Source organism: Telmatherina bonti (assembly GCF_933228915.1).
Source record: "Telmatherina bonti genome assembly, chromosome: 10".
Lineage (NCBI taxonomy): Eukaryota > Metazoa > Chordata > Actinopteri > Atheriniformes > Telmatherinidae > Telmatherina > Telmatherina bonti.
This window is the reverse complement of record NC_136628.1, coordinates 28,673,462-28,700,880: the sequence shown is the minus strand read 5'-3', so window position 1 is coordinate 28,700,880 and position 27,419 is coordinate 28,673,462. Positions and strand designations below refer to the sequence as shown.

Genomic DNA, 27,419 nt, shown 5'->3' with positions numbered 1-27,419 from the left:
AACATGATAAATACCATTGTGCAGATAAGTGAGTTTAGTGCCGGTAGATTGGCTGCTCACTGTGTGCACTGCCCACCTCCTGAGTCATGTTAACTATATGCCTATTACTGACACTGTAAACACTCAAACACATATGAGATGAAGAGGAAGCTGCAGCACATCACTCTCAATTCAACCAGATCAGTCTGTTTTCAGTTTAAATTTATAGACTTTCTAAACTAACAGTATTGTGGGAGGAACAAAACCCATCTTACATTCAATACTGCACAAATTTCCACCTTTAAAGATAAAGCTATTTTCATCTATGCTAAGTAGAAGTTGACAACCAGGCTTTTAATAGTCTTTTAACTTGAAGAAAACATGACATGCTCTTGTTTTTTCCTCCTGAACACATCTGAGGAAGAACAAGCTAACATGTGACTGCTAGAAATAGCTATGAAACCAGAAGGAAAACAAATCTATATACATGTGTGTGTGTGTGTGTGTGTCGTACTCACACATTCAGACATGCCAGAAAAAAACTAACCTGATGCAATGAATTATGAATTCAAGACAATGTTTGCAATAAAAGCCTAACAATTAGTGCAGCTTAAGACTAAATCGCATGAGCAAACAGATCTCTGCTGCTCTCACTTCACTTGTCAAAACCTTGCTGTTAGAAAGCAATTATGGCAGTGCACCAGAAACCAGAGCCTCAGTCTGGAGTAGGACTAACAATGAACAACACCATGAACACAGTGGAAGGAACTTTCATTAACTTCTGTTTGGCGGCAATCATACACTCTTTTTCTTGACCCTCAAGCCCCGATCAGCTTATGTTTCCACAGTGAATTGTGCACAGTGACACTCAACACCCACACCTGGTACGTGTGTGACCTGAAATGTAGACAACCCATTTCCTTTCTGTCCCACACATATTTGTAAGGCAACCTACAGGCAAGTCTTTCTATCATTCTATCACTGTCTTAACCAGAAATTAACTCATTATTTAACATCAGCACAGTATATAAATGATTTCCATAAGCAAGTGAACGCCTGTAGCTATGTCGTTACTTGTCCAGTTGCTTCTATTTTCACCAAACAAGAAAAGGAAGTGAAAGTGATGATTATGGGAAAAAGGCATCCTCTAGAGAAACCAGCTGACCAAAAACCAAAGAAAATCAGAACTTCATGTTCTGTGCAGGTGTTTTTAGTGCATTTTCTGGGGTAAAGCTGACTTTTAAAAAAAAAACAAAAAAAAAAACAGCTTGCTTGTGAAGACACAAATTAACTGGAGTGACAAAGGCTGGTAAACACATCTGTGATGCTAAGAAGTGATACCTCTGACTTCAGGAGGAACTAAAAGTTAGTTCATGAGAGAATCTCCAGCTGTGAAAGGTATGGAAGCTAAAGGGCACCTCCATGATTAAGCGTTAAGACCCCCCCCCCCTTCTAAATTGTGGAGGTGCTAGTTCAGTCTGTCCATTAAAGCTTCGTCTCATATCTGACAGTAGCTGCCATCTGACAGTAACAAAAGCACTATGAGGACTTCACACACCAGCAGGGAGAATGCAGCCTCTGATCACAACGAGCTTGTTGTAATTCTACATAGACGTGTTAACTTGTGTAGTGAAAAGATTTCACGATATGCTCTTTGTTAAAAGAAAAAAGAAAAGATAAAGCCTTTAAGCTGTGATTATACATTTTCCTTCTTTAGTACAGTGACTCTCTTCTCTTAAGAAAGGTCTTTCTGCATTCAGTCTCAATGTTAAATGTGATCATGTGTAAATTTTAAATATTTATGTTGAGCAAGATTAAGTTTTTGTCCTTTTCGGTTGGATAAAGAGAGCAAATTTACAATCATTAATTACATTTATAACAATCTCATGACATACTCCTACATAATGAAATGGTATGTTTGGTTTTAGGTTTATACTTTTCCAAGCTGAAGTTTTAATGTTCATTTCAGGCTTAAATTTAGTATGAATGGCTACAAGGATGATACACAAGTAAAATATTTTGTTTAGTGCAGGCAGTTCCTTTTGTGCATTTCATCTTATTTCACAAACATTTCCTGTTCATCATGTCACAAAATTATACTTCAAGAAAAAAAGGTTTGGTCATTTTAAGAAGAAAATGAATAAAGTCTCCTAAATCAATATAAAATTTGCAAAAATATTCAAGTTTATCGTTAAGTCATGGGCTGCAGTCTTGAACCTTACCTTTTTTTCTACCCATGAGCCAAACTTAGTTGTTTTAAAGCAGTCTGAAGTGATCAATTTTCAGGCTTTCGGAAGGTTCTTTAAAGTTTTTATTTGGACATTTGCTCCTTTTTTTGCTCATTGTCAGTCCTCATTATTCATACCTTAGTCCTCAATAACTTTATATCCACCAAAGCAAAGGTCATGGTTGCTGTGGCATTGGCGTGTCTGTCTGTTAGCAACATCACTAAAAAAATTTACAGATAGATTTTGACTGAATATTCAGAAAATATCACATATGGAATGAGGAACAAATAATTGGATTTTTTGGTGTGATGCCAAATATCATCTGGATCTAGGAATATTTGTGAAAGGATTCTTTACTATTTGGGAGATAGGGATAATTTTGCCATTACAGCTTCTAACAGTTAACCTATATTCCTACCATTAGAGAAAATGCAGATTTCTTCAACAACTTCAAGACGATATGGCATTGATACAGATTATGGAAATAGATAGTAATATTAGCTTCAAGTATACACAAGATTGTTGGCATGAGGTTGCTATCTGGGTGGGAGGTTGGACCTTTTGGGGTTTTTTCAGATGAGTGACCCAATGGCTTGTTGAAGGTCTGCATTGTCTGAGTGCTTTCAGCTGGATAAATTGTTTTTTTTTTCCTACAGTTACCTATTAATCATTTACCCATAAAAATAAAAAAAGGCATCCAACTCAAATGAACCAATGTTCTGTCAAAACTTACCAAAGAACCAGTCCTAAATGGTATCTTTTGGTTCTTTGTAACAGCAAAGACAAACGTTTTCCTCATTTGGCAAAGATGACCAAGTTTGGCAGTCATAAAACTGTTTTTGTACCATCAAGGAGATTTTATAGGAGCTGAAAACTTGGTATATGTCAGCATGGAGTGTTAAGAAATTTAAAGAAAACTGAACAGGAAGAGGACAAAAAGAAGTAGCAGAAACAAAAGAGTAGATGACTGGCATCTCAAGTGAGATTAAGAAATAAGAGGGAAAAAATCCAGAAAAAATATCTCAAATGGAATCTGAAAAATGCATCTAGACCTTCAGCCGATCCATCTACTGTTTACTGAAGCTCAATTAGAAAAAGGCTGACTGTCATGAAGTCTTTCTTCAGTACAAAAAAGGCTGAGATGTGCCAAATGACATGAAATGGATTGAAAATAAGCACATTAGGTGTTATGGACAAGACCTCAAGCGGTCTGGGCTTGTTTTGACATTAAGAAATTTGGATAGTTATTCCTGAAGACTCCTTATAGAAATTACAAGCAAACTTATCTCAGAATGTTTAAGCTGTGTGTAAATACTGAACGTAATGGTCATTAGTCTAATACTCTGTATTTCCATTTATATTCACATACATTTCAATATACGAGTAAAAATCCACCCCTTTCAATTTATAGATACTAGTTCTGATTGCCATCAACTAATGACTGCAAACAACGGAGTCCCTGGCAGACTTCTGTTCCAAGTTGATTACTTAATGTAAAATATAAATGAATTCTAGACTTCAGATACTGTATAGTGGTGCAAACAATGTCAGACATGTTTTATATGTGTTAACTTCGCAAGTAAAGATTGTGTGTGTGTTGGTGTGCTGGTTTTACTTCTAGATAGGCAGGGTATCTGGAAAGGCTGATATTCTGTTTATATGGTGTGTGTGTGTGTGTGTGTGTGTGTGTGTGTGTGTGTGTGTGTGTGTGTGTGTGTGTGCAAACTCAGATTTTTATGATCAGGAAATAGTTTTTTAATTAAATACTTGATTTAATCCAGGTTTCTATATACAGACAGAGTTCGTGTAAAGACACACAACCTTAAAACTTTGTGCCTCTGACTTGTTTTGATGGCACAGTGAGTTATGATGTATATTTTAGAGCCATCAATGGCCAGCTGCCTCCCAGAGGAGGACCAAACTTCACACCTTGTTTTTGCACCCCGTACATTAAACCACTTTACAGTACCATTTTGCTTTACAACTCTGGGTCACATGCTAGCAACTGGATACCAGTTGTGCTAGCATGAACGTGCACCATGGCTGATTCAGCAAAGCAACAAAAGAGGAAATTACTTGAGGAAGTGAGAAAAAGCAAAATAGTAAGGCACAACACAAGAAATTACACAACACTAACTTAAATTACACAAGACTAACTTTTACTGACTGGAGAGGGCTCAGAGAAGAGACAGTACACAAGATAGATGCAAGTTAGCCGTCGTTAGGGGCACCAGTGGTAAAATATGCCACAGTTCAGTAGTGGAGCTGTACGGTAAAAATTAGGCTCTCTTAATCTTTACACTGCTGATAAACCAACTTTACATGAATTAGATTTTTATGTAAATATGAAATTTAGACAAAGAAAAAGTTCAAATTAACCTTCCAAACAAATATAAAATCATTACATGTTGCCATTTAAAAAAAAAAAATTAATTAATATCAGTTGATTAATTTACAACTTTGCTATCATTATATGCATGTTGTGCAATTTATTCAGAATGAAAGTATAAAGTAAACCTTTTTTTTTTTCATTTCCTATGCAGCCCACCCCTGCTTTTATACAGGCACTGATACTGAAACCATTTGTAACCCCAGCAGGTTTGGGTGGTGGATAAATGAACAGTTGCATAACCCACAGGAGCACTAGAGAGAAGTGAGCTGATACATGAAGCCATGCACACCAACTGATAGCGCTTTAAGCAAAGAATGCAGGGCTCCGTGGGCCCTCGTTCAGCATGCACGCCCATGAGCACGCACCAACCACACATGCATCATACCAGGGTCTCCATGGTAGCCGCGGCAGTAAGCCAATCATGAGTTACCTAACAGTGCCTCTGACTGCAGGCTCAGAGTTTTTTTGGTTTTTTTTTTACCTTTTCTTTATATGTGCAGTTTGAAAAGGAGGTTAGCTGTTGTGTCTGCAGGCAAACTTCACCTGCATTAGTTCAGATGTCAACAATATCAACTCGGTATTAGTTTTTTGTGAAACAGATTTCACATTTTCAAACAAGACCAAATGATATTTGTAATTTTCTTCATGAACGCATTCATTTAAATTCATTCATGGAGATTCACTGTAAGTGGGACTACAAAGCTTCAACAAGTCTTAAATTACCAAGCGTGTTTTGCTATAAAAATCTTTAGCTGCTGCTTTCACACCATGCGGTTTGTTCATTTATCAGGGATGTTGTAGAGGTGTATCTTTCTGTCAACTGACAGGAAAACCACTTCTCTCAGGGGCTTCCAGATCTTGCAGCTGCTCATATTTCATGATTTGAATAGAGAAAAATGAGCTCACACTTTCCGTCAGTACATTCCCTTGAATAAAAATCCCAGCTTCAAGTCATAATATAAAGGAAAGACGAAAATAATGATAAAAAGTCTGTGAAATTAATTGTCTCGCCATCTCTTCGACCGATACAGTGACTCAGAGAAAGATGGGGCATGTCTGAAAAATAATCCACCTCTGCCCCGTCTCAAGGGAAATGGAAACAAAACGCTGATTGGTAAGCAGGGCTCTCCACTAGAGAACGGAGGGTACGGTTGTATGTAGATGGACATTGCCTCCGGTAGCCTTGAGATTCTTCCTGCTTCCTAATCTAAAATATCTTTCTGGCATGACTGTCTCCTCATTACAAACCGGGGGAGGTCGAAGCCTCTGCTGATTATGGGAATGAACCCATCGACACACATGAACAATGGCAATGTGCCAGTAACCCATAAATAGCAACTTTGACAGAAATCAGGTACAGTCAAAGCTCTGATTTTATGACACTAACTGCACTGTGATGAATCATAAACCTTAACAGCCTTAATTTTGCAATGTGTTCTCCAATATTACATTCATTTAAAAGTGACACTAAAAGAAACTACACCACATAAGAAAATCATACTAAGGCCTCAAAACGGCGTCATCATGCAAGGCATAGTTCTTCAGTCAGTTTCAGTCCTTGTCAGATTGTCAGCAGTTGATTGTGACTACTGACGTCTGCAAGAGGACATTGCATCACAGGAATTTCTGTGAAGTGAAAGATGCTAGAGTTTGTCATTTCAACCTGAGATTGCATGGAGGGAGATCCTGCTATGATGATTAGAAACAGGTTAAATTAAGCAGAATGGACAAATAAACCGGTTACACTAGAAGAGGCTTAACAAAAAAAAAAAAGAAAAGAAAATCAGGGAGGTGTCTAATATAGGTTATGATCAGGACCAGTCATTGAGATTTAATTCTAGCAAAAAGATTTGAAAGTAGCGATGCAACAGCTTGTACGCCCCTCAAACAGAACAGGACCTCTGCTCTTTTCACACAGAGATTGTTCATTATGTGACCTTTACTTGTCCTTGCTGGTTTACCCCGACCATGCTGCAGCAGCACAAACATTACAGCAGCAGTGCAGAAGCTGGGAAGTAGCACCAGTGTGGGTGTCTGCAGCGGCACACACCATCATGGCAGCTCACACTCTCGCACACATTCTGACTTTGCTCAGTGACAACCTCCAAATCAGCAAGAGACTGGAAAAGTCCAACAATGCTGCTTCAAAAGCAGCAAATTTATGTTTGCTGTAATTCAAGTTTAAAAAGATCCGTAAGAAGCTCAATGCCATCAGTTTGAAAATCATTTTCCTTGCATGTACTTGTATCCAAACATATACTCAGACTCCCTGGTCTGCAAATCCTGCCAGTGCATTTCACATCTTTGACACAGGCATAAATGTACAAGTATTCAGTACTTAATCCATATATTTCATTGACACACCATGATTCTGCAACACTTATTCCTCCTCCATCGAGATACAGCCCATCCTCGCAATGGCACACTCATCACCAAGGTAACAGAAAGAAGAACTAGAAGACGTGTGGTCTGTTAAGCTTTGTGGATAGTTGTGTGTGAAAAAACAGTCATTTCTGTCATCTGAATTTACTGTATTTTGATATGAAAAAAGACTTTTTAAAGTACATCATTCTGGTATGAATATAAAGTTTTTCTTGAGACATCCTAAATTTATCATGTCAAAAATAACATTATTTAATCGTGTTTATAGTGAGCTGTGTGATACCTTAGTAAGTAAGTAAATGTTTATTAATTTAGCACCTTTTAAGGTAAAATCACAAAGTGCTTTACAATAAAACATAAAAACTTTAAGACAACACAAAACACTGAGAAAACCATAAAAACAAATAAAACTAAGTAAAAGCCAGATTAAAAAGTTGTTTTAAGATGCTTTTCAAAGGAGATCCATCAAAATCGTCCATCAAATATCCGTCCAAATTCAAACGTTTATGCAAACAGACTAATCTGTGAAAATTACACATTCATTTTTTTTCCCACACATTTACACATAAACAAGAAAGTTATTACTGGTGCGATGTTAAAAAATCCTATTTTGGAATTATCTCGGTGAGAAATGCTGATTTTGGGCATATAGGTGCCCTGTGACAGCTGCAAATATATTCCACTAAAACACCCTCCATATTTACAAAGATTCTGAACGTTTTTGAGTCTTACATTGAGACGACGACTGCAGGACGACGCATTTGATTTACCATGCAATTAACCACTCAGTCTTCACATCTGACATTCTGGTCCATACTCCTTACCAGTGAACTGTAATGGGATTTCTTAGCACTCATAGCTGTACTCAGTATCGGAAAGCACTGAAATGCAGGTATCCCTTCCATGTAGTCATTCCTCACATGTCAAAAAGGAAGTGAAATCAGAAGTTTAGTCTGTCTAGATTATAATACGTCATGCAGCATTGCTGCAAAACATTTTATTTTACATTATTAATCTAACTTTGATGCACTCAGTTCATATCAGCTCATTGGTACTGCTGCTTTTTTGGTGTGAGATGTTGGAGGGTGGGAAGGAGACTTAAACCTCTTCTATACTAAAAACATAAACAATGAGGGTTTTTTGAGACTTGATACCAATTGGCCTGATCGCTTGTGTTTGAACAAGTTTGGCACTGACTTGAGAATAAAAGTGGTTTAAAAGCAAATGTTTTACTTAAGTCAATTAATTACACTCATTAGTAAGAATTGATTCAAGTCCCCAAAATGTTTTAGAATATCTAAGGTAAGTTCTGTCGCTTTTGTGTCTCAGTGAAACATTAAAATGGTTAAGAAGCAGACAGTATTTGATCACAAACAGACCTGAAATGCAAGCGTATTATATTGTGAGAGCTTAATAAGAAAAGCTTAAACACAGAAACAGTCAGAGCTTTTATTTACTCCAACATGACGGCAGACAGTATGACAAGCTCATAGTTCCCCCACTGCACATGCTATTCAAGACGGGCCTGAACAAGTCCTGCTCATCCATGGGGAGAAACAGCCAACCCACAAAAAAAAAAAAAAAAAAAAAAGGGGAATGTGTGTATTATTCAACAGTCACCTTCTGAGTAGAAGTGACAACAGCATGCCGGTTCATCATCATTCCTTTGAAAAACTGAAAATTTCTTCCTTTCCATATTAAGAGATTAACTCTTGGCGTAAAGGAAAAACTGAACTTCTTTTATTACGTCATAGAAAATGAACCTATTCGCTGCATGATACACCGTGTGATGCCACGCCTGTTAGGAGATACACTTTGATGCATGACTTCAAGCAGCAGTTCATCATGCTAAAAAGTAATCTGTCATGTTTTGGGGGGGGAAATAAGAATCTGCAAGCAAGTCATCTGTTTTTTCACACTCTCATGTTAGACTGAATCATTATCTCGCTTTCACAAGTATCTGTGCATTTAGACTTTAGTTCTTCCAGAGACCCTTTCACACATGGAACATGTAACGCTCCATCTTCAAAAGGAGACAGCATTTTCTCCATCTTTAGGCAGAACACCAACCAAAGTAAAACATTAAAGATGCTCAGGGAGTTACAGCTTTCTTACAGCAACAGGTAACAATCTAAAATCAGTAAGTTGTTGCTTTATGTTTTTCTGTAAAACAAACTGGCACAAGATAAGACTTGAGAACACCTTCTGAAAGTACCACTATGTAACTTTCTAACCTTAAAGAGGTGTTCGTGACTTGTTTTGATGGCACAGTAATATTTATGATGTACATTCCTGAAACCATCGATGCCCAACTGCACCCTGGATAAAAAAAAAAAAACTTCACAACTCTTTTTCACTGGACTCTTTTTTTTCTTTTGCGTCGCATCACATGCTAGCAACTGGATATCAACACACAGGCTGTTTTCAACAAATGCCAGGGTTGATTCAGGCAAGAGGATGTTACTGGACAAAGAAAGAGAGAGAGAGAGAGAGAGAAAAAAGGGTAGAGCAAGAGTCAATTTAAGACTGACTTTTACTGACTGAAGAGAGCTCATAGTACAGGTACGGTACAAGATGGATGCCAAATTAGGCGTTGCCAGTGGATTCTGCTGTGAGATCAATATGAAGCAGAAAGAAGTTCATCAGGAAAACCAGGCGATCCCATCTTTATCAAAAGCATGCTGCTCTCCAGTAGCCTATTTTCCATATCAGGATTAATAAAGTGGAAAAAGATTTCCATAGTAAGCTTGAAAAATGAAACCCAAGTTTGTAATACAACCAACCCCCCTGAAAAATTCCTGTGTTAGTCTGCTCTTTGCCAAATTAAACACAATTGTAAGCGACTATCTGATATTGTGAGTGTGTTTAGATCAGGTTTGTGTCATGTTAAAATGATTCGGTGACACCAGTCTGCTCTACAGTAGTAACGACGTCCTTGTGAGTCTTTAGAGAGGAGTAAAAGGTACTTATTCAGACAAAACATGCTCAGTTGCCGTCAGATTAATGGAAAGCAGTTCATGTCCGAGACAATATATGTAAATATTATCTGCACAATGCATCATTGGCACAAATAATGCTGGCGTGGTTTGACATACAACGAACTCTTCAAGTATAAAAAGCGTGTATTCTTCTCTTTAGCAGAAGCCTCTTTTTATGAGTATTTTGCATGACTGTCCAACAATTTCTGCCATTACTTTACTGAAACTTCTAATCCTCATTCCAAACTAAATTCTTTTGGTTCCTAAATGTTTGCAGGTTTTCTTGCAGGCGGTGTCTGGTTCAAATCCCTCCCATGAGATTTGACTGGGATTCAAAACCGCCTTACCTTTGATCAATGCAGCTTTTGAATCTTTCTTCTATGACGATCGATGAGTGATTTTTTTAAATACTGAATCCAAATTAAGAAAATAACCATATTTTTATGTAGATAGCTTGCAATGCTTTAATAATTGTATGTTTTGCAATGACAAAAATTTGGAATGAGGATTAGAAGTTTCAGTAAAGTAATGGCAGAAATTGTTGGACAGTCATGCAAAATACTCATAAAAAGAGGCTTCTGCTAAAGAGAAGAACACACACTTTTTATACTTGAAGAGTTCGTTGTATGTCAAACCACGCCAGCATTATTTGTGCCAATGATGAATTGTGCAGATAATATTTACATATATTGTCTCGGACATGACAAATCTATATTTGAGAACTGAGATAGTCATTGAAACAAAATATTTTATTATAGTTTCATTATCCAATAATTAATCAAACAAAAGCCCACAATGGTTTTATTTCAGTAAAGTTGTTAGACATCTGTGTGCAGGTGACGTTTTGACAGATACTGAAGAAATAGGTTATAGGCTATAAGGAACAGGAAACAGCCTTCTGAGCCCAGCCATCATGTTGCCAAACTGATGCTGAACAGTAACTTCCAATGTGCTTAGTTGTACTGTGAGAAATACAGTAGTTTACTATGGGGACTTAGTGCATTTGAATTAACAGCCTCATGATTTTTTGAACAGATAACATCATCAAGGAAAGACCCATTCTTTTTGCAGTAATCTTGTAATAATAACGAGGCAGCTTCATCTTTACAACAGCAGTGCTGTGAATCAGCAATGAATAAAAAAAAAAATAAAAAAACCCAGAGAGACCAGAACAATGGCGTCAAAGTCCCATAATATCACAGACGACTAATTTCCACCGTGTTTTACAAAGGCATCAGTATGACCAAGACTGCTGGTGTTGGTAAAATGCTTGCATGGACGTGCAAGCTGGAAAAAGAGAGAGAACTAAATGTAAGGTGACAAAAAAAATAAAAAAGCCTGAAGACTGCTGTTACTTCCATTAACAATTTGGACTTCTGAGCCAAATGGACAGAAGCCTCTTGAAAATATCTGCAGTTCTTCCAACAATATCACACACCCTCCATTGTTTGTGATCACAATTAAACTCTTTCCACTGATTATCCCAGCTCTCAAAGCAAAACATAAATATCCTGTGTAATAACAATGATGGAAACGATTAAGAGACTAAAGGTAAGTACAGTTTTTCCCAGGAAAACACGCTGCCCAACCTGCTACTATGGAAAGGCAAATGGTGTGTCTTCCTTGGAAAACTTAAGGTTTTCCTTCCTTTCTTTCATTTTTTGCTCTTTCAGTTTCTATTTAGGCTCCATTAAAAAGTCTTCACACCACTCAGGTACTTCTTAAAGACTTCATTTTAGCCCCCTAAGCATGCACAAAACTGCAGCGTTAGCTTTCATTGCACTGGTGTTTGATTGCTAGCAACATTTCTGTACTGCAACGACATGGCAAGAACCATCAGTTCTACCTCGTTTAATAAAATATTTCAAGCCTTTTTAATACCTGCCAATCCCCCGTTAAATGTCATCAGTAAAACAATAGAAAATTAAATTATGATCCAGTGACTAGGACCAAGCCTACAATAATCCTCTAATATTAGCAGGAAAATATTAGCATGTGAGGGGAAAAAAAAGTTTCATCTGTCCAAAAAGCCTTCCTTAATCTATTCACATCTTTAGTCATTCACTCTTGACTCATGAAATGACAGAGAATCATGGTCAATACTGTCACATTTTTTTTAGGAATTCTCAAAGTAATGCTCCAACATTTGTATGAATCTTGTGGTCTGGAGTGGAGTCATTCTCTCCACAGCTGTACAGTTAACTGAATTCAAGTCTACAGCCTGTTTACTGTGTAAAAAAATTAAGTTTGAAACTGCTGGCTTCTGATAAACATTATTGTAAACCTGCCTGTTAAACTTACGCTTGAAATAAATAAACAAACACATATATTTCATATGATAATTATTCATTTATTCATTTTCCTAACTGCTTAATCCAATTCAGGGTGGCAGGGAAGCTGGATCCTATACCAGCAGTCTTCGGGCTTAAGGCAGGGTACACCCTGGACAGCTCGCCAGTCCATCGCAGGGCCATATGATAATTAGATAGATTTATTTTCACTAATAACTTAATTGTATTACTTTTCTGTTTATTTTAAATATCATCTTAGATTTTTATTAACATTATTTTATCCTTGTTGCTTTAACTTGATCTTATTGTCTAAAATCTTCAACCCCAGTATTTCTCCTTAAATGATCCTCCACCGAGAGGGATACATCTGCTCAGTCTGCAAGGTAGTTGTTATGATGACTGACCATCGTCTGAATGGTGGGGGTCCTGCACTGCAGCCCAGTGGCTGCAGTATGGACCTTGGCCTGCCCTAATTTAGGGAGCTCCAGTGGTCTCGCCCTCGATGATCACAATGGCTACGATCTGAACAGATCCATAAGATATCATGTCCTCACAACAGCATCAAGCTAGATTATTTTTTCCATATCAATATGTAGTTTAAACTAGAGACTAAATCTAGACCCAAATTCATTATTCTGTTTCCATCTTGCTAGTCTGGGTTTTATCTTTGCATTTAAAAAGGGAACCTTGTTGGGGTTTTGTTTTTTTTATTTATTTATTTATTTATTGGGAAACTGATAATCTTTTTTTTTTATTATTCTTGTTTTAAATAAAATGAGCCAAACTGTATCTTGTTGCTAATTTCACAGTCATCAAGTGTGTGGTAGACTGTGTGGGTTTTCACCTGGCACTTAATTCACAGGATGTTACATCAAACAGCATCAATCTGACAGTGCACCAGAAGGGTGAAGAGCTCTGAGATAACTATTACAAATGCAGAAAATAACACTGAGTATAATAATCACAGAATACATCAAAGTATATCTGATTGCTTTCAAAACTACAATGCAGCACCGATTAGGCCATATTGAGACTTCTGTTTTAACATTTCAGACCACAGTTCCTCAAGGATAAGACCAGATAAGGTTATCTAATGCAGACAACTTCACATAACTAACATGCTGTACACACCAGTGGCATCTACATAAGTGTAAGTTATGCTGCAGACATAAAGGCAAAAGGCGTTACTTCCGTCAAGTGTAACATTTAGGCAGGAGTGCCACCAGGAATTTGGGGCTCCATGAAAGACAATGGTAGAGACCCCACCACTTCATAGATTTTCATTTTTGCTTTAATTGCTTCAAGCTGATTTAAAAAAAAAAAAAAGAAAAGAAAAGAAAAGCTTTTCATGGGTATAATAAAGATCTAGGGCTGTGTTTAACCCTTTATGGGGCAAGTGACTATTTTGTATCACTTTGTTCCTTTTCATAGTCAGCATGAAACTATTTCTTTTTTTTGTATCAACAGAATGGAGGTCTTTGTTCATACTAGAAGGACAATTTTAAGTTAAAATTTCTAATTTGAAGGTATTTCATTGAGTGCTCGATAAAGGGTTGAATCACAGTGCATACATCAAACTAGGTTATTTTAATATAAATGGTTTATTAGTTTATATTAATGCTATATTTTATTGCAAGCTTTTTTTTAAAATGAAGGTTTAATGATTTTCTTATGTGGTTTGTACATCTTTTGGGGCCCCTATCAAGTCGTGGGGCCCTTAAAATCTTCCTAACCCCATATGGCGCCTTTGCATTTAGGTAATGATGTCAGGATGTTTTTGTATTTTTTTCCCACCTTAATTACATGTCAAATCTCTTGACTTTTTGGCATTGCAACGTGTCAGTGATTGTCGTGGTACACTACTCCTTCACCAATCTGATTTACTAATATCAGGCGTGGCAGGTAGGCTTTTACCTGGAGAAGACGAGTCGTCATGGTCGGAGCTCAGATACCCATCACTCCTCCTGTCAGGGGTGCTGCACCCGGAGCCGCGCGAGGCTCTGCGCTGAATCTGCGGAAAGGACGGGGACAGTCTGCCGTGATCTCCGGAGTCAAAGTCCCTGCTGTGGCGGAAAGGCCGGTGGCTGTCCCGGGGGATGCTGGACGTCCTCTTGCTGCAGCTGCCGGCAGTCTTCGGCGTCAACAAGTTAATCCTGACAAAATTCTCATTCAGCTCCATGTCCTCAAATTCTCGGTCGCTGCTCTCGTCGTTGTCGTTCGTTTGAGGGGTGATGACAAGGGCCTTGTGAGAATTGAGTTTCACCGGCGGGACAGGGATGGGTACGGGCTTACCTGTCTTGCCGCTGAACCTGGCCCGCTCCCGGCTGAAGGAGCTGCTGAGTCCCGCTGTGCTGCCTGCAGCGGGGAGCCTCGCTCCGCCGGGGTCTGACACCTTGGTCCGCTCCACTTCATCGTTTCGTCCCAACACTTTTCTAATTCCAGTCTTAGAAAAGGCAAACGTTTCGGCGTTGCAATTTTCATCTTTGCCTTCAAACCTTTCCGGGTCGTAACTCTTCTGTCGAGACATGGTGGTCTGCAGGTAAATCGCCTTGAATTTCTCCTCCGCCAGAGCCTTCTGGAGCCTCTTCAGGTTGGCTTTACATGACTCTAGTTCAGACTCAATGTCCTCTACTGATTTTAAGTCCATTTGGGGCACCTCTCCGTCGGGGAATTCATTCCTCCAGTGTTTTGCAAATTCCTCCTGTTCCCACATCTTGATGTCTTCCCAGGGCTTTCTTTCCGCCACCCGCAGTCAGATAGAAACGCTGGAGCGAACAGCTCTGTCTTCAGTCACATAAACAAACCTTTCCTCTCCCCTCCGTGTTCCAGGGAAATAAAAATGTCTCTCGATATCAACTTCACCACTCACAAACCATCCTTACTCACAAACACAACCAGCAGCGTGCGTGCGTGAGCGCCAAGAGATGCGGATAACAAGTTTGCCACTAGGCTGAAAAGTTTCGAGACTTCCTGTATCCAGCCGTGCTGCGTTCAAGTGCAACTGGGACAAAGGATAAGTTCTTCTCCACAGGCTCTGCGCTGATAGTATACCATGAAGAAACCTTAGCAAATTACCATACCGAGGTTGAGGTTATCGCAGATTTTAAAATGTTAAATCAATTTACGGTCAAATAAAAATAAAAAATGTGTTTTAAAAACTATAACACTTCAACAAGGGATAATTAAAGAGCAAAAATCGCAATCCCAAATCATCCTGCTGCAAGAATAGTTACATAAAAGAGTTATATTATTAGAATTTTTATTTTTAAAAATGTATTTTACATCAGACTTGTATTCTTTTTAAATGTATTTCTGGTTTTATTTGAGTGCTACGTTTAATTTATGTCACATTTCATAATACACTTAATTACGACAACATGCAATGCAATGTTCTTTAAGTTCAAACTGCTCTGACAGGCTTCGCCTTGTGGTTACACAACAATGTGCAATTTTAATTTAGAGAGGAGACAGATGAACGTCTGTTCTGTTATTATACACCCTAACAATGAATTTAAATAACTTAATACATGCTGTACTTTAGGCACATTTTAAGGTGTTTATACGTCACTGGAAAATTTCTTTTTTGTTAAGCTTCATCACCTTTTCATAGAAAAGTTATGTTACTTAATATTTTCATTATATCAACAAGCATTTTCTGAAAATAACTTTAAAAAATCTCAAACGCATCACCAGTGGGTCTGTGACAAGTTTCCTTCCCTGCAGTTGGTGATTCCCATTGTTTCATATTAAGCAAGATTCAGATTAATCATGAAGACACATTCTGATTGTGCTTGTTTTTTTCAGGCTTCGATGAAACACATCTTACTTGTTCTGAGCACAATTATAAGCTTTTTATTTATCCACATAAAGCTAAAAGCTTAGCTAATCACTGCCTTGTTTTTCTGCTTGGTTTGGCTTCTACAACTTCAAAACTGCAACAAAATCTGCGCTGATAAATGGTCAGCATGCTCAACCCTCTCAGCTGTACAAACATTTACACTGCATTCACTATTTCACTACTTTTACGTTCAGCAATAGAAAAATGTCCAAACATCTTACCTTGAAAACATTCATTCATTGTGATTTTCATATTGATATACATCATCTCTAGAGTGCTAAAAGAAGTAAACCTAAAATATTATCTGTTTGCTCTGTGCAGAATCCATGCAGTCATGTCCAGATGCAACTATTTGGTAATCTGCCGAGCAGCAGACTTCCAGTAAGACAGATGTAATCCTACACAATGAGGATGATGGTTTTCATCAGCGAGAGAGAGAGATGGCACAGATGAACACTGGGAATTTCTGAGTGTCCATTTGGATTCCTGCCTAGAACTGAAAGATCACACCACTAAAAGCTCTCAATAATCATTGATTGGCACTCATTGCTGGCTTGAGAACTCTGACTTGGTTGCTGTAATAAATACACTAGAAAGTACCAGGATGTAGTCATGAAACCAAAGCATTTCTTAAAAACCTGATTACTAATGGATGAATCCAGAAATGTTTCTGGGTACCTAATATATCAGCTGGTGAAGTGCAAAACCATGGCTGTTCAGCTGAAATAACAAAACTCCTCAAGCCAAATGAGTGAGTCTGACTACGCAGATAAAATTAAACATACACGAGACAAAGTACTGAGTTACAAGATCTTTTCCGTCATACATTATACACAACATCTGTGTTTGCTGTTGTGTTTTCTCTGTGATGTATAAAAAGATTAGATAACACCTCCAGGGTGATAAACTCTTCCTGCACTACACCCTTCAACGTCTTTCACTTCCCTTTCAAATCCAGATGTCTTGGATACCTGAGATTTTTAATGATGACAAAAGACTTGGAACACAATCTCCAGCTATGCTGTAATTACAATCTTTGCTGTCACAGTAAACACACCAAACTGCGCGTGCATGCTTTGATGACTACTTAGAGAGCAACACCTGCTATTGTGAGAAATGATATTCAACATGTCTGAGGTAAGAAGTCAGAAGACCTGATAAGCATTTGGAATGGCATGCACAACACAATTAAAAAGCAAAAGGTGTGAACATCCATTAGCAAATGTAAAAAACAATTTTAAAAGGTTTTTGTTATTGTATTTCATGCTGATGCGGCGCACGCTTCTTCCTGTGGTTGTGTGATGCCATCTTGTGGCTGCCTGCTAACATTAACAGACATTAGAGAGTCAGTGGCAAATCTGTGAACTTACCATGGAGGTTTAGATATTTTAAACTTTACAAGTTAGTAATGGTTAAATAGTGGATTTTAATAAAACTTGCCACAACCCAGAGTCTATATATCCAACATGGCTGACATCCCTTAATTACTGCTTTATACTTTAACCCTGAGCTGGCAATATAAACGAATTGTGTTCTTTTGGGCATTTGTTTCTATAAATGCATAAAAAGAAACTAATATTATTCATTATTAAATAAAAACAAAGCCTCATGCAGAACAATACTACATTTATTTAATGGATCATTTCCACAGTTCTTAACTATTTATAAACGGTGGTCACAGAAATATTGCTGATTGAAAAATGACTTACATTAAGACACATAATGACACAAGAGAAGTAAAAACATTAGAAAGAACATCAGTTTTCCATCATATAACAAGTCATATAACACATTAAATCAAACATACAGTACAAGTATATGAAAATAGACACATATAAGACTACAAAAAGGTCTCACAATGTCACTAGTTTGTGTAGAGGAGAACAACACACACATTTCTTATCAAAATAATGTTGTTTTTCAACATATAGTTTCCTAATTTCTTGTGCAAGTTCAGAAACCCTTAATAAGGCAACAATAGGACAGCACCACAGATGCAACCACTGGAGTTACAAGTAGGTAGTATCAAAGGCCACACAACACACCCCATGAGATGTTACAAATATATTTCTAGAAGGAAACAACAACAGTTTTGGGTCAAAAGTTGCAGGTTATGATCCTCTAGGGCCTTCCTGAGCAGTAGTAAGAGACTAAATAAGAGTGTTGAGAATGATTTGCAAACCATTAATGATTAGGCCTGACCTTTAATATTAAAAAAGATCAGCTGATGTAAATAGATTTTTTTTTTTAAAGTAAAAGTTTTATAAATAATTAACACAACACAGTCTTTACATCAAAGACTGTCACAGTGACTCTTTGCAAAGCTTCCACAAATATTCTTTGCATAGTTGATTAATTTTTCTGATAGTAAAAGCATAAAAAAGCCTAAAACAAAGTGTAAAAGATGGTATTTAGTCATTATGCTCAGACTGTCATTTGCTGGCAAAGCAAAGTGCAAAATCTACACGCAGATTTCTGCAGTGGCGAACACATTTAGCCTTCTGTTCGCCTTACGCAGCACTTTTCATGCTTTTCTGATGGCACTTGCAGCCAAGGTTTCTCGCCTGGTGGTTACAAATGCCTGTTGTTTCTCATAATATGCTGCCTCATTAATAAAAGTGGGGTAGACAGTCCCAGAGCCTTGGTAGTGGATGGTCTTTCCGTCAAACGTTTGGAACATTGGGTCACCGGGGTTCAGCGGCTCCCAGTCACAGTCCTGAAACAACAACAAGCAATGACTGCAGGGAAAGTAACTCTAGTCTGTTCCTCAAGCTAAAACAATATACTTTCACATCATCTGAAGTAGGTTCCTTTCCACTTTCATAACAACGTATGTTTATAGGATGAAATTATTTAGTCAGTTGATTTTTTTTTTTTACCTGCAGGTTGGGGTGAACCATGGCGATGATGTTTCCATTGGCATCTCTGGGATAGTCGATCCTCTCTGAGACCCGAAAGACTTCCACTGTGCAGGGAGGGAACTCCATGCCTGAACAACACACAGAAAACAGATATATTCTGAATGTAGGATTAAGGTTATATATTAATGTCGTGTGATTTATACAACATCATGCAAAAATAAACTTGTTGGATCCTGATATAAAAATAAGCATGGCATGAAATTCTGAATTATATCAGAAGACTAACAATGGAAACAAAAAAAATATAAATATGGTTAAAGAAATAAATAGTTTAGGTGACTTTTTCTGTGTTGATTTTGAATTTCCCCTTGGGGATGAATAAAGTATCTTTGATCTTTGATAAATACAGCTAGTTATAGCTTTGTATTTTTATGTGCAACTTTAATTTTCCAGGTGAGTCTAAAGCGTCGCCACTAATAATCAGATCTTAAAAAGAGCTGCTCTATAAGAAGTTGGACAGTTTCACACCATCTGAAAATGGCTCTGGTTAAGCTTCAGAACCACACAGGATGTTTGCTGATGTTGGGCAAAGCTAAAATGCTCTTGAAACTAAATTATTGTGTAAACAATTTTACCTGCAAAAGCATTAATCTGCAATGAAGTGCAAACGGAAACAAAACACAAGAAGGACAAATGCTTCATTCACAGAGTGTTCTCATGAGTCATTGTGGTGATTTTTCTGCAAAGCGAGTCATTTTCAGGGAAAAACAAAGGTTCCTAGTTGCTAAAGGAGTCGTTTGGTCATGCTGTTCAGCTTCAAAGTGCAGGAACTTCGATTCATCACCAGGCCGGAGTATTCATTAGCTTCAGTGTGGCCCCATAACAGGAGATTACCGAACCATTGGCACTCAAACTCTTAACAAGATGGAAACTGACCAACACCCTGACAAACAGGCCATTCAGCAGCAAGACAGTCAGGGGAAACCAGACTGCAACTCAGACTTGGCGCAGACTGTTTGCTTACGTAAGAAGACGGGGCACAGTCTCGCATCTAAACACTGTTCTGTGCCTTCAGGAGGAAGAAGAGAGGCAAAGCAGCAGCGTGATGAGCCAGATGTAGATAAACTTAGAGATCTGGGTACAACTGGATGAGTCAGTCACCCATAGGGATTGTTGTCGCAAAATGCTTCTCGTCGTACGGATGCTGGCATGACTGTAAACAACTCATTTTCTAGAACGCAGCAAACAATAACTCGTGACGTTAGTTGTCTCTTAGTTCTGTTTCTATTTATAATTTTTCTTTAAGGAAACATGAGCTCATTAAGTGCTTCTGCATAAGCGACTTTTAGTTGGAAGGAAGTAAACCTTTAAAGTCTCATGTCACGGCCTGGTGTTGTTGCCGTACAGGAAAACGTAAGGGGACTTTTAACATGACCTCTGAAGTCCTACCTTCGTTAAAGAGTTCGATGAAGTCCAGGGCATGTTTCAGTATTACTCTCATGGCTTCGAAGATGTTACTCCTCAGAACACCTTGAGGCTGAGGACCCACTTCCAGTCCTGGAACGAAACACACAGAAGATAGATAAAAAAAAAAAATCCTGCCAACTGAACTGATGCTGTAAATAAGGACCCTGCAGGATAGGAGATTGTTAGTTATATGCAGCAAACTGATTGGACCAATTGTAAGCTCAGAGACATCTGGATATTCAATATGCAGTACATACTTATGCATCCTCACTGAAGATCATGTTTACTAAATCCTTCAGAGAAAGTATCTTTTTTTTTTTTTTTTAACTTTACCAAGGTACAAATGCTGATACGTATTTATACAGCCTTTCAGTGGCTTTAACTGAGCTTATCTGCGATAAATATTTTAATTATTATAACCAGGAGAAAAGGACAGATGGTGTAGTCACCAATGGCACAGTCTGACAGCAAAACACAAAGGCACAAACACAATTAAAGTGGTAACAGAGATTTCAAATGACCACAAAAGTGACTCAAAACAATCATAAAGCGAGAAAATGGCACATAAGCAGAACTTTTACAAATAAAGGATTACTATAAGCAGACATAGAGCACAAAATTAAAAACAGAGATTTGGAAAAAGAAAGAATTTAAAAAACAACAACAAAAAAAGTATAAAAACAAAAGAGCATTTTGAAGGAAAGGTTTTAAATGCAAAAATATGTTGAAATAGATTAAATGTTTTACTATAATAACGAACTATTCTACATGTTATGTTTGTAGTAATATTAATATCAATTTGTCCATGCTAGAATTTACAAGTGCATACGTAAATGAATGAATGTGTCTTTGCAGGATGAAGCAAAACTCAATTCATTTATGCTTTCACAGTTACAGGCTTGGAGCTCAGACAGCTAATGGACCAGTTCTAAATACACTGTAGCCTCCAGAGCACAGAGGATACACCCACTGCTGCTGGCGATGTCAAAGGGTTCAGTCTTGTTTATACCGCATTTTAGAAAACCCACTACTTTTGATGGATTACCACCAACCTTTGAGAAAGGAACATAAAAATAAACACTGGGAGAGGGTCGGGAAAAAAAATCATCATAGAACACAGAATCACTGAAAGTGACAAAAAGAAAACAATTACAAATAGATAAATAGAAGAAGAAAACGACCTTCCTCTCAGAGATTCAAACTGACAGATGCTGCTCATTGCTCCACAGAATAATCTTTACCACTACAGTCTCCTGCATTTCATGTATTGTTACAGAAAAAAAAAATCCAGAGCTTGTGCTCAACTCCCACGATGCCTCTACTTTTAAACAAAACAAAGAAGAAAAACTATCTCTCTGTGTCCCGAGTTCCTAAGTGCACCCCTGCCATGTTTTCAGAGGAATCTTGCTGAAACAGAAACTCACCAACAGGGTGCTTGGCTACAGAGCGTGAGGTGGAATATTTTAGCAGAGGGTGTTCGTTCAGCAGAACAAGACAACTGGCGGGAGCGATGGCTTTCTGAAACATAAAAACCAACAAGAACAAGATGTCAGGTGCAGATATATAAAAGAGGCACGATGGAGAACTTCATCTACACTAACACACTGATGCAAAGAGAACATGTGCATGAAACAAGTAGAAAACTAGTAGTTTATCATGTACATCAGTAACAGCAGCTACACTTAATTTGATCTCTGTGTCTGATAAAGAAAATCCCTTAAGAATCCAACATCTAAACCAAAAGCACTGACAGAACAGTGATTAAAAAATGATGCAATTGGTCATCTAGCAACTGCTGCTTGCTGATGTTACACCAAGCGTGAGAGAAGTTAAGCTGATGTTAATCTTCTACCTAGCTGTGCAGCAGCAGCTCCTTTTCCTAAAACTCTTGGACAAGTTTCTCACCAGCTCTGTCATTCAGTAACAAGAACTCCGTGTTATTTTTGGCTCCGGTTTTCTTCCCTGTTGCTGCTCATCGCGGTTTCTATTTCAGTTTAGAGAAGATGAAGCTTTCTGGCTTGGTCAAAAAGCAACGTACATGGATGAGATCTCATTTGGAGACAAAAGAATTCACCACTAACATTGATATCTTCAAGACACTGATAGGCTTCTGCTTCTTAGAGTTCCACTAAAGAAGGTAAAGTTCAAACCCACACCAAAACAGGAAAGATAATACATCCCATAAAGCTCTTCTAAAGGCAATTTCGGCCCTGTGATGGACTGGCGACCAGTCCAGGGTGCACCAGGCCTCTCGCCAGATGATTGCTGGGATAGGCTTCAGCTTCCCTGCGACCCGTAAGTGGATTAAACAGTATAGAAAATGAATGAAGTTAGTGTCAATCCTATTGGTGCTGAAATGCCAGTGAGGTTTTTGAAGATTACACATCAAGTGAAAACATTATGTTTGCATTTAACTGGCCACATCAGGAAAGGAGAAAAAGTCAAGGCAAGCTTTCCAGTATGGTCCTTTATAATCTCCAAATAGCCTTTAATATTTTAGTTTAATGTTAATGATGTACGCTGTACTCTAGATAATCTGTTCTCATGGCACTAAAACCACTTTGCAAACTTTGCAAATGAGTAAATTCCTCATCAGGGGATCAGCTGCGTGCCACCATATTAACATTAAAGATTAAGTCTGCAGCTCTACCTCACTTTGATTATGACATTAATCAGTATTTTTCTCAGTGCAGCCAGCTGACTTTCATTTCACAGAATAAAAATGATTGTGCTCATTTGTGTTATCATGGGGTCACACAACAGCTTTCAGTTATAAATAGCACACATGGATTAATCTCTGAAACGTGAACATTAAGTAGTGATGATGGAATAATCCATACATGTTCATAAAATAATGAGGCATCAAAGTCAAACATCTTTTTACATTTGAGTCCATGAATGTTTATTCTACATTTTAAAGAACTTTTATATTTCAATTTATTTCCTCCAAATTTGAAATGAATACCTGTCACATTAAAGCTGAGCGTATGCAGCTTTAGCTCATATTATTATGTACACTGTGTGTGCATGTTTAACACAGTAATAAAACATGACGACATCAACTACAGATTTTAGGAGTTTTGAACTGTGACTTCTCACATTAACAATCAGGTTAGATTTTATTTAAAAAATGCAAAAGCATTCTTTAAAGGATTTTAAATGTGTCAACTATAAATTGTAATAAGATAAAATAGATGAACGATAGATGAACGATCTTTTTTTTTTTTTTAAAAATCAAATGAAAAAAATACTTTATAATTTAGAAAACCCTTCTAAGAGTTCATCATAACTAAATAAACAAGGCGCCTCAATTAACACTATTCAAGATAAACAACTGAACAAAATGGGGGGAACAAACTTTTTTTTTCCACACCCCTCTCTGCAAATCATCCCTCAAAGACATCTGTGATCGCTCTGACCTAACATAGTTAAAACCTATCTTTTCTGATTTGCCTTTATTGATTTTAATGATCTCAAATTATTATTATAAGAGGATGTGTTTTGAATGTATTGCTTTTTAAAATGATTTTATCCTGTGTAAAGTATGTGAGTGATTTTAAAAGCAATCTATAAAGAAAAATGTATTATTATTAATAATAATATTAAAACAAACAACAAAAAAATTTCACTTAATAAGTAAAAATACATTTTTTCATAGATAGCTTAAGGAGATTGTTTTTTTAAATCAAGCAAATCTACTTAAGGGCTGTGAGGTTTTCTTCTCAAACCGCATCACAACCAAAGTCCTCTGCTGTATTTTGATGGTGGATGCTTTCCCAGCATTTAATAACAAAGCTTAGTTATTATATTAGTTAGAAAAGTTAACTGAACCCCTTAAATGACATCCAGTTTCATTAAACATTGACTTCAAAAGTGCTTGGAGGAAATCTATCTGGTCATGATGGTTTACGCTTCCCTTTTAAAGAAAAACATGTGCTAAGGTGTGTATAGTTCATGTGCAGCAAGATATAATGTTTAGGTCTGAGTGACATGTGGAAGTAAGCTTTAAAAATAAAATCACTCATCGAAAAATAGTGATAAAAGATCCTGGCCACAGTACACTGCTCTACTTATAGTGTGACGTGTAAAGACAAAGTCAAAGGCTGTCACCTTTATGTAGTTCATCATCTGCAGATTGAAGTGATCCTTGGAGCTCTCTAAAATCAGAGTGCAGCCCATGTTGGATGTGGTGTTGTGGAGGTCAAAGATGACATCGTAGGCCTCTGGGCTTCCTTTGGGCCCAAATATCCTGTTGATCTCCTGAGCTCTCCGCACCTCATAGGGCAGCTCATCACCTCCTGAGGCACTGCACGCAACATGCGAACAAAGAAAGCAGTCAGGCGCCATAACAGTCATATCTTATCAGACATTTCATCTGAAGAAACCGCGAAGCATGAGGCTTGTCAATTAGTTATTCGAGTGTGTGTCACGGTGTTTGGAACATTTTAGTTAATACATCAACTGTACCGAACAACGGGACATGAGAAAATAGGAAAAGCAAGCAGATATTGTGTATCTGTTGTAGAGGTGGGTTATATGTTGCCTCCTTATGAAGAGTTCAGATGAAATTCGTCTTGCATGTCTGCACTAAGGGATCCTAGAGAAGTGTTTTATCCCCCAGGCTAAATTTCTATCCATCATGTTCAGACCACCGAATAAGAACAGCCCCTCTGCCCCCTCCTCCTTTTTCTCTCCCAGCTCTTTTAAAGCATTTAAAAAAAATACCCAGTGGTCTAGGTCATTCTCCAAAAGCAGCTCTTCTCTGCATATTGTCCCATCTGCTCTTTAGACCTTGTTTTCAACACCTGTCTAGTATTGTCTGGACCGCCAGAACATTAGTACACAAGCATCCTCACCTGACAGACAAGCGAGTGTGGAGTTTGGGCTTATCTGAGCTGAAAAAAGTAGATCAAAAGCTGTTTTCAGAAAGAGCTGGACACAGTTTAATCTTCTTATATGTTGCCCTCCGAGACGCTGAATGGTGTGCAAGCTGGGGAGTCAAAAGGATCTTAGACAATCTTTTAAGATCAACGAACATCTGCAGGCTGATCCCGGAACATTTCCCTCAAACAACCAGAGTTGTCAGCGTCACTTTGTGTTTTTTCTTTTAGTAGCCTTTACATATGAAGTCTGTATTATAAGATAACATGAAATAAAAACATAAATGTGCAATGTTTTTGTCATTTATTGTGAAGCAGATCAGAAGTATTGGATATTGGTCTGAAAGTAGGACAAGTGTTTTGCTTTTTTTGGGGTTAAAAATATGTCTTTTAGGAATTAAGAGTAGTAAAATAAACCAAATGGCTTTTAATCCCTGATCTGAAAAAGCTGTATGACTGCTAGTCCTTGATCCCTGAAAAAGAGCTGCCTTTTAACTTCACAATCACAGTATAGAGGTAAATTGTAGGGAATAAGGATCTAAACTCTAAATTATGACATATTATTGTATTTTAGGATTTTTATGTAATGTCTTCTACTCCCTGTTCAGGCTATTTTAAATAAAAGTTGGTACCTATCTGCTCAGGTATTCATGTTTTTAGTATTTAAAAGCTTACATTGGGAGACTTTTTGATCAATTTAGGTTTATATAGCATATTTTAAAGAGCTAAACGGAATATTAACGGTTGAGATCTTTAGTATCCATAAAATAAATTATTACACAATGTGCTGCTATTCATCCACAATAACAAACCTCCTGTGTGTGATATCACAGTGTTATGACATGGGCGCTTGCGTAAGACGTCATGTTCCGTTTTGGTGTTCCCGAAAAGAAAGGAAGAAAAAAAATGGTCTTAAAGCACCCGGTCACGTTTCGCTCACGTTTTTCCTGCAGGCTGGCAGTCAGCTGAAGCGGTGTAGGAGGGTACACGCTGCTCTGCTGTTATTGGGTACTGAAGCAGACACGTCTCGTGGTAAACAGTCCCACCTGCGATACTAACACTGATGGAAACGTGACTACAAGAGTGTAAATCGACTTGTAGTGGATTTAGGCTACCTAGTGGATGCATTATGCTGTGTTTATTGATCCACATAAGCTCTCCTCCACTAGTCTGGTAAAGCGCGCACGTCACAGTGTCAATAATGTTGCGTAATTTCGCTGTCAATAACATTTTCCACTAAATGTGAAGCTTGCGTAATAATTATGACAGCACTGGACTATCCGCTAGTAGTGACGGAATCTGCATTCATTTAAATATATAAAAACAATACAAATCAGACTGCTTAGTGGATGAGTGTCATTAAAGCAAAAGTTCCCGTTGTCTTCTAATGACAGGAGGCAGCAGCGATGCTGTGCAGGTATGAATACCTGAGGTTTTCCGGGGTGAAGGCTCGGTTCAGATCCGTGTCCACATATCTGCTGCACTTCTCCACAGCCTTCGGGTTGGCGATGAAAGGTTTGGTCTCCACTCCCTTCCTCTGTACCTCGGCGCTGTTCTTCACCCAGAGATTTACAAGCGTCACACCTGACATCTCGTTGCCGTGCGTCCCTCCGAAGATTGCCACCTTTCTCGCTTCGGTAAGGCGCGCGATGTTGTTGTTAGAGGACATGTCTGGACGCTGGAAGCTGTGCCGCTCGGTGTGGATGCTGCACACACGCTGCTCTGAGGGTGGATGAAAAGTTTCCAGCCGGGGCTTCGCCGTTTTAAATGCCGGGTGAAACTGTGCCTGCCTTTACGTAACGTGACCGTTCGCTTGTTGTGACCGGTCACCGTACGTCAAATGGGACGTAACGTCTCACGTTACTTAACCGCTAGATAACTAGGCTAGTTCAGACCACTTTTTAAAACGAAAACAAAAACCTGAAAGTACACTGAGTTAAACTAGACAGACGAGGTAGACTTGATTAAATACGTTACTTACGGTGTGGCTTTTCCTAAATAAACCAATTTGACATAAATGGGAGATAGGCTCAGGGCCGGATTAAAAGTGCACAGGCCCGTGGGCCCAGCGTGTTCTAGGGGCCCCCTTCCCCACCGCAACATTGGGAAAATTGTGAATGATA

General features: G+C 38.1%; 2 protein-coding genes across 2 annotated transcripts in view; both read right to left on the bottom strand.

Annotated features, from left to right (window-relative positions):
• abr (ABR activator of RhoGEF and GTPase) overlaps positions 1-15,136 on the bottom strand; it is a 118,182-nt gene extending 103,046 nt beyond the window's left edge. The window contains exon 1 of the mRNA XM_079247554.1: positions 14,165-15,136. Within this exon, the coding sequence (XP_079103680.1) occupies positions 14,165-14,963 (799 nt within the window). The 5' untranslated portion in view covers positions 14,964-15,136. The remainder of the gene's footprint in view (positions 1-14,164) is intronic.
• A 3,476-nt stretch (positions 15,137-18,612) lies between these two features.
• aspa (aspartoacylase) lies at positions 18,613-26,965 on the bottom strand (the record flags this gene model as incomplete). The annotated part of the gene is made up of 6 exons (XM_079248084.1): positions 18,613-18,804; positions 18,968-19,077; positions 20,399-20,506; positions 21,841-21,934; positions 24,527-24,722; positions 26,724-26,965. The coding sequence occupies 6 exons, from the start codon at positions 26,963-26,965 to the stop codon at positions 18,613-18,615; spliced, it is 942 nt and encodes a 313-aa protein (XP_079104210.1).
• Positions 26,966-27,419: the final 454 nt, after the last annotated feature.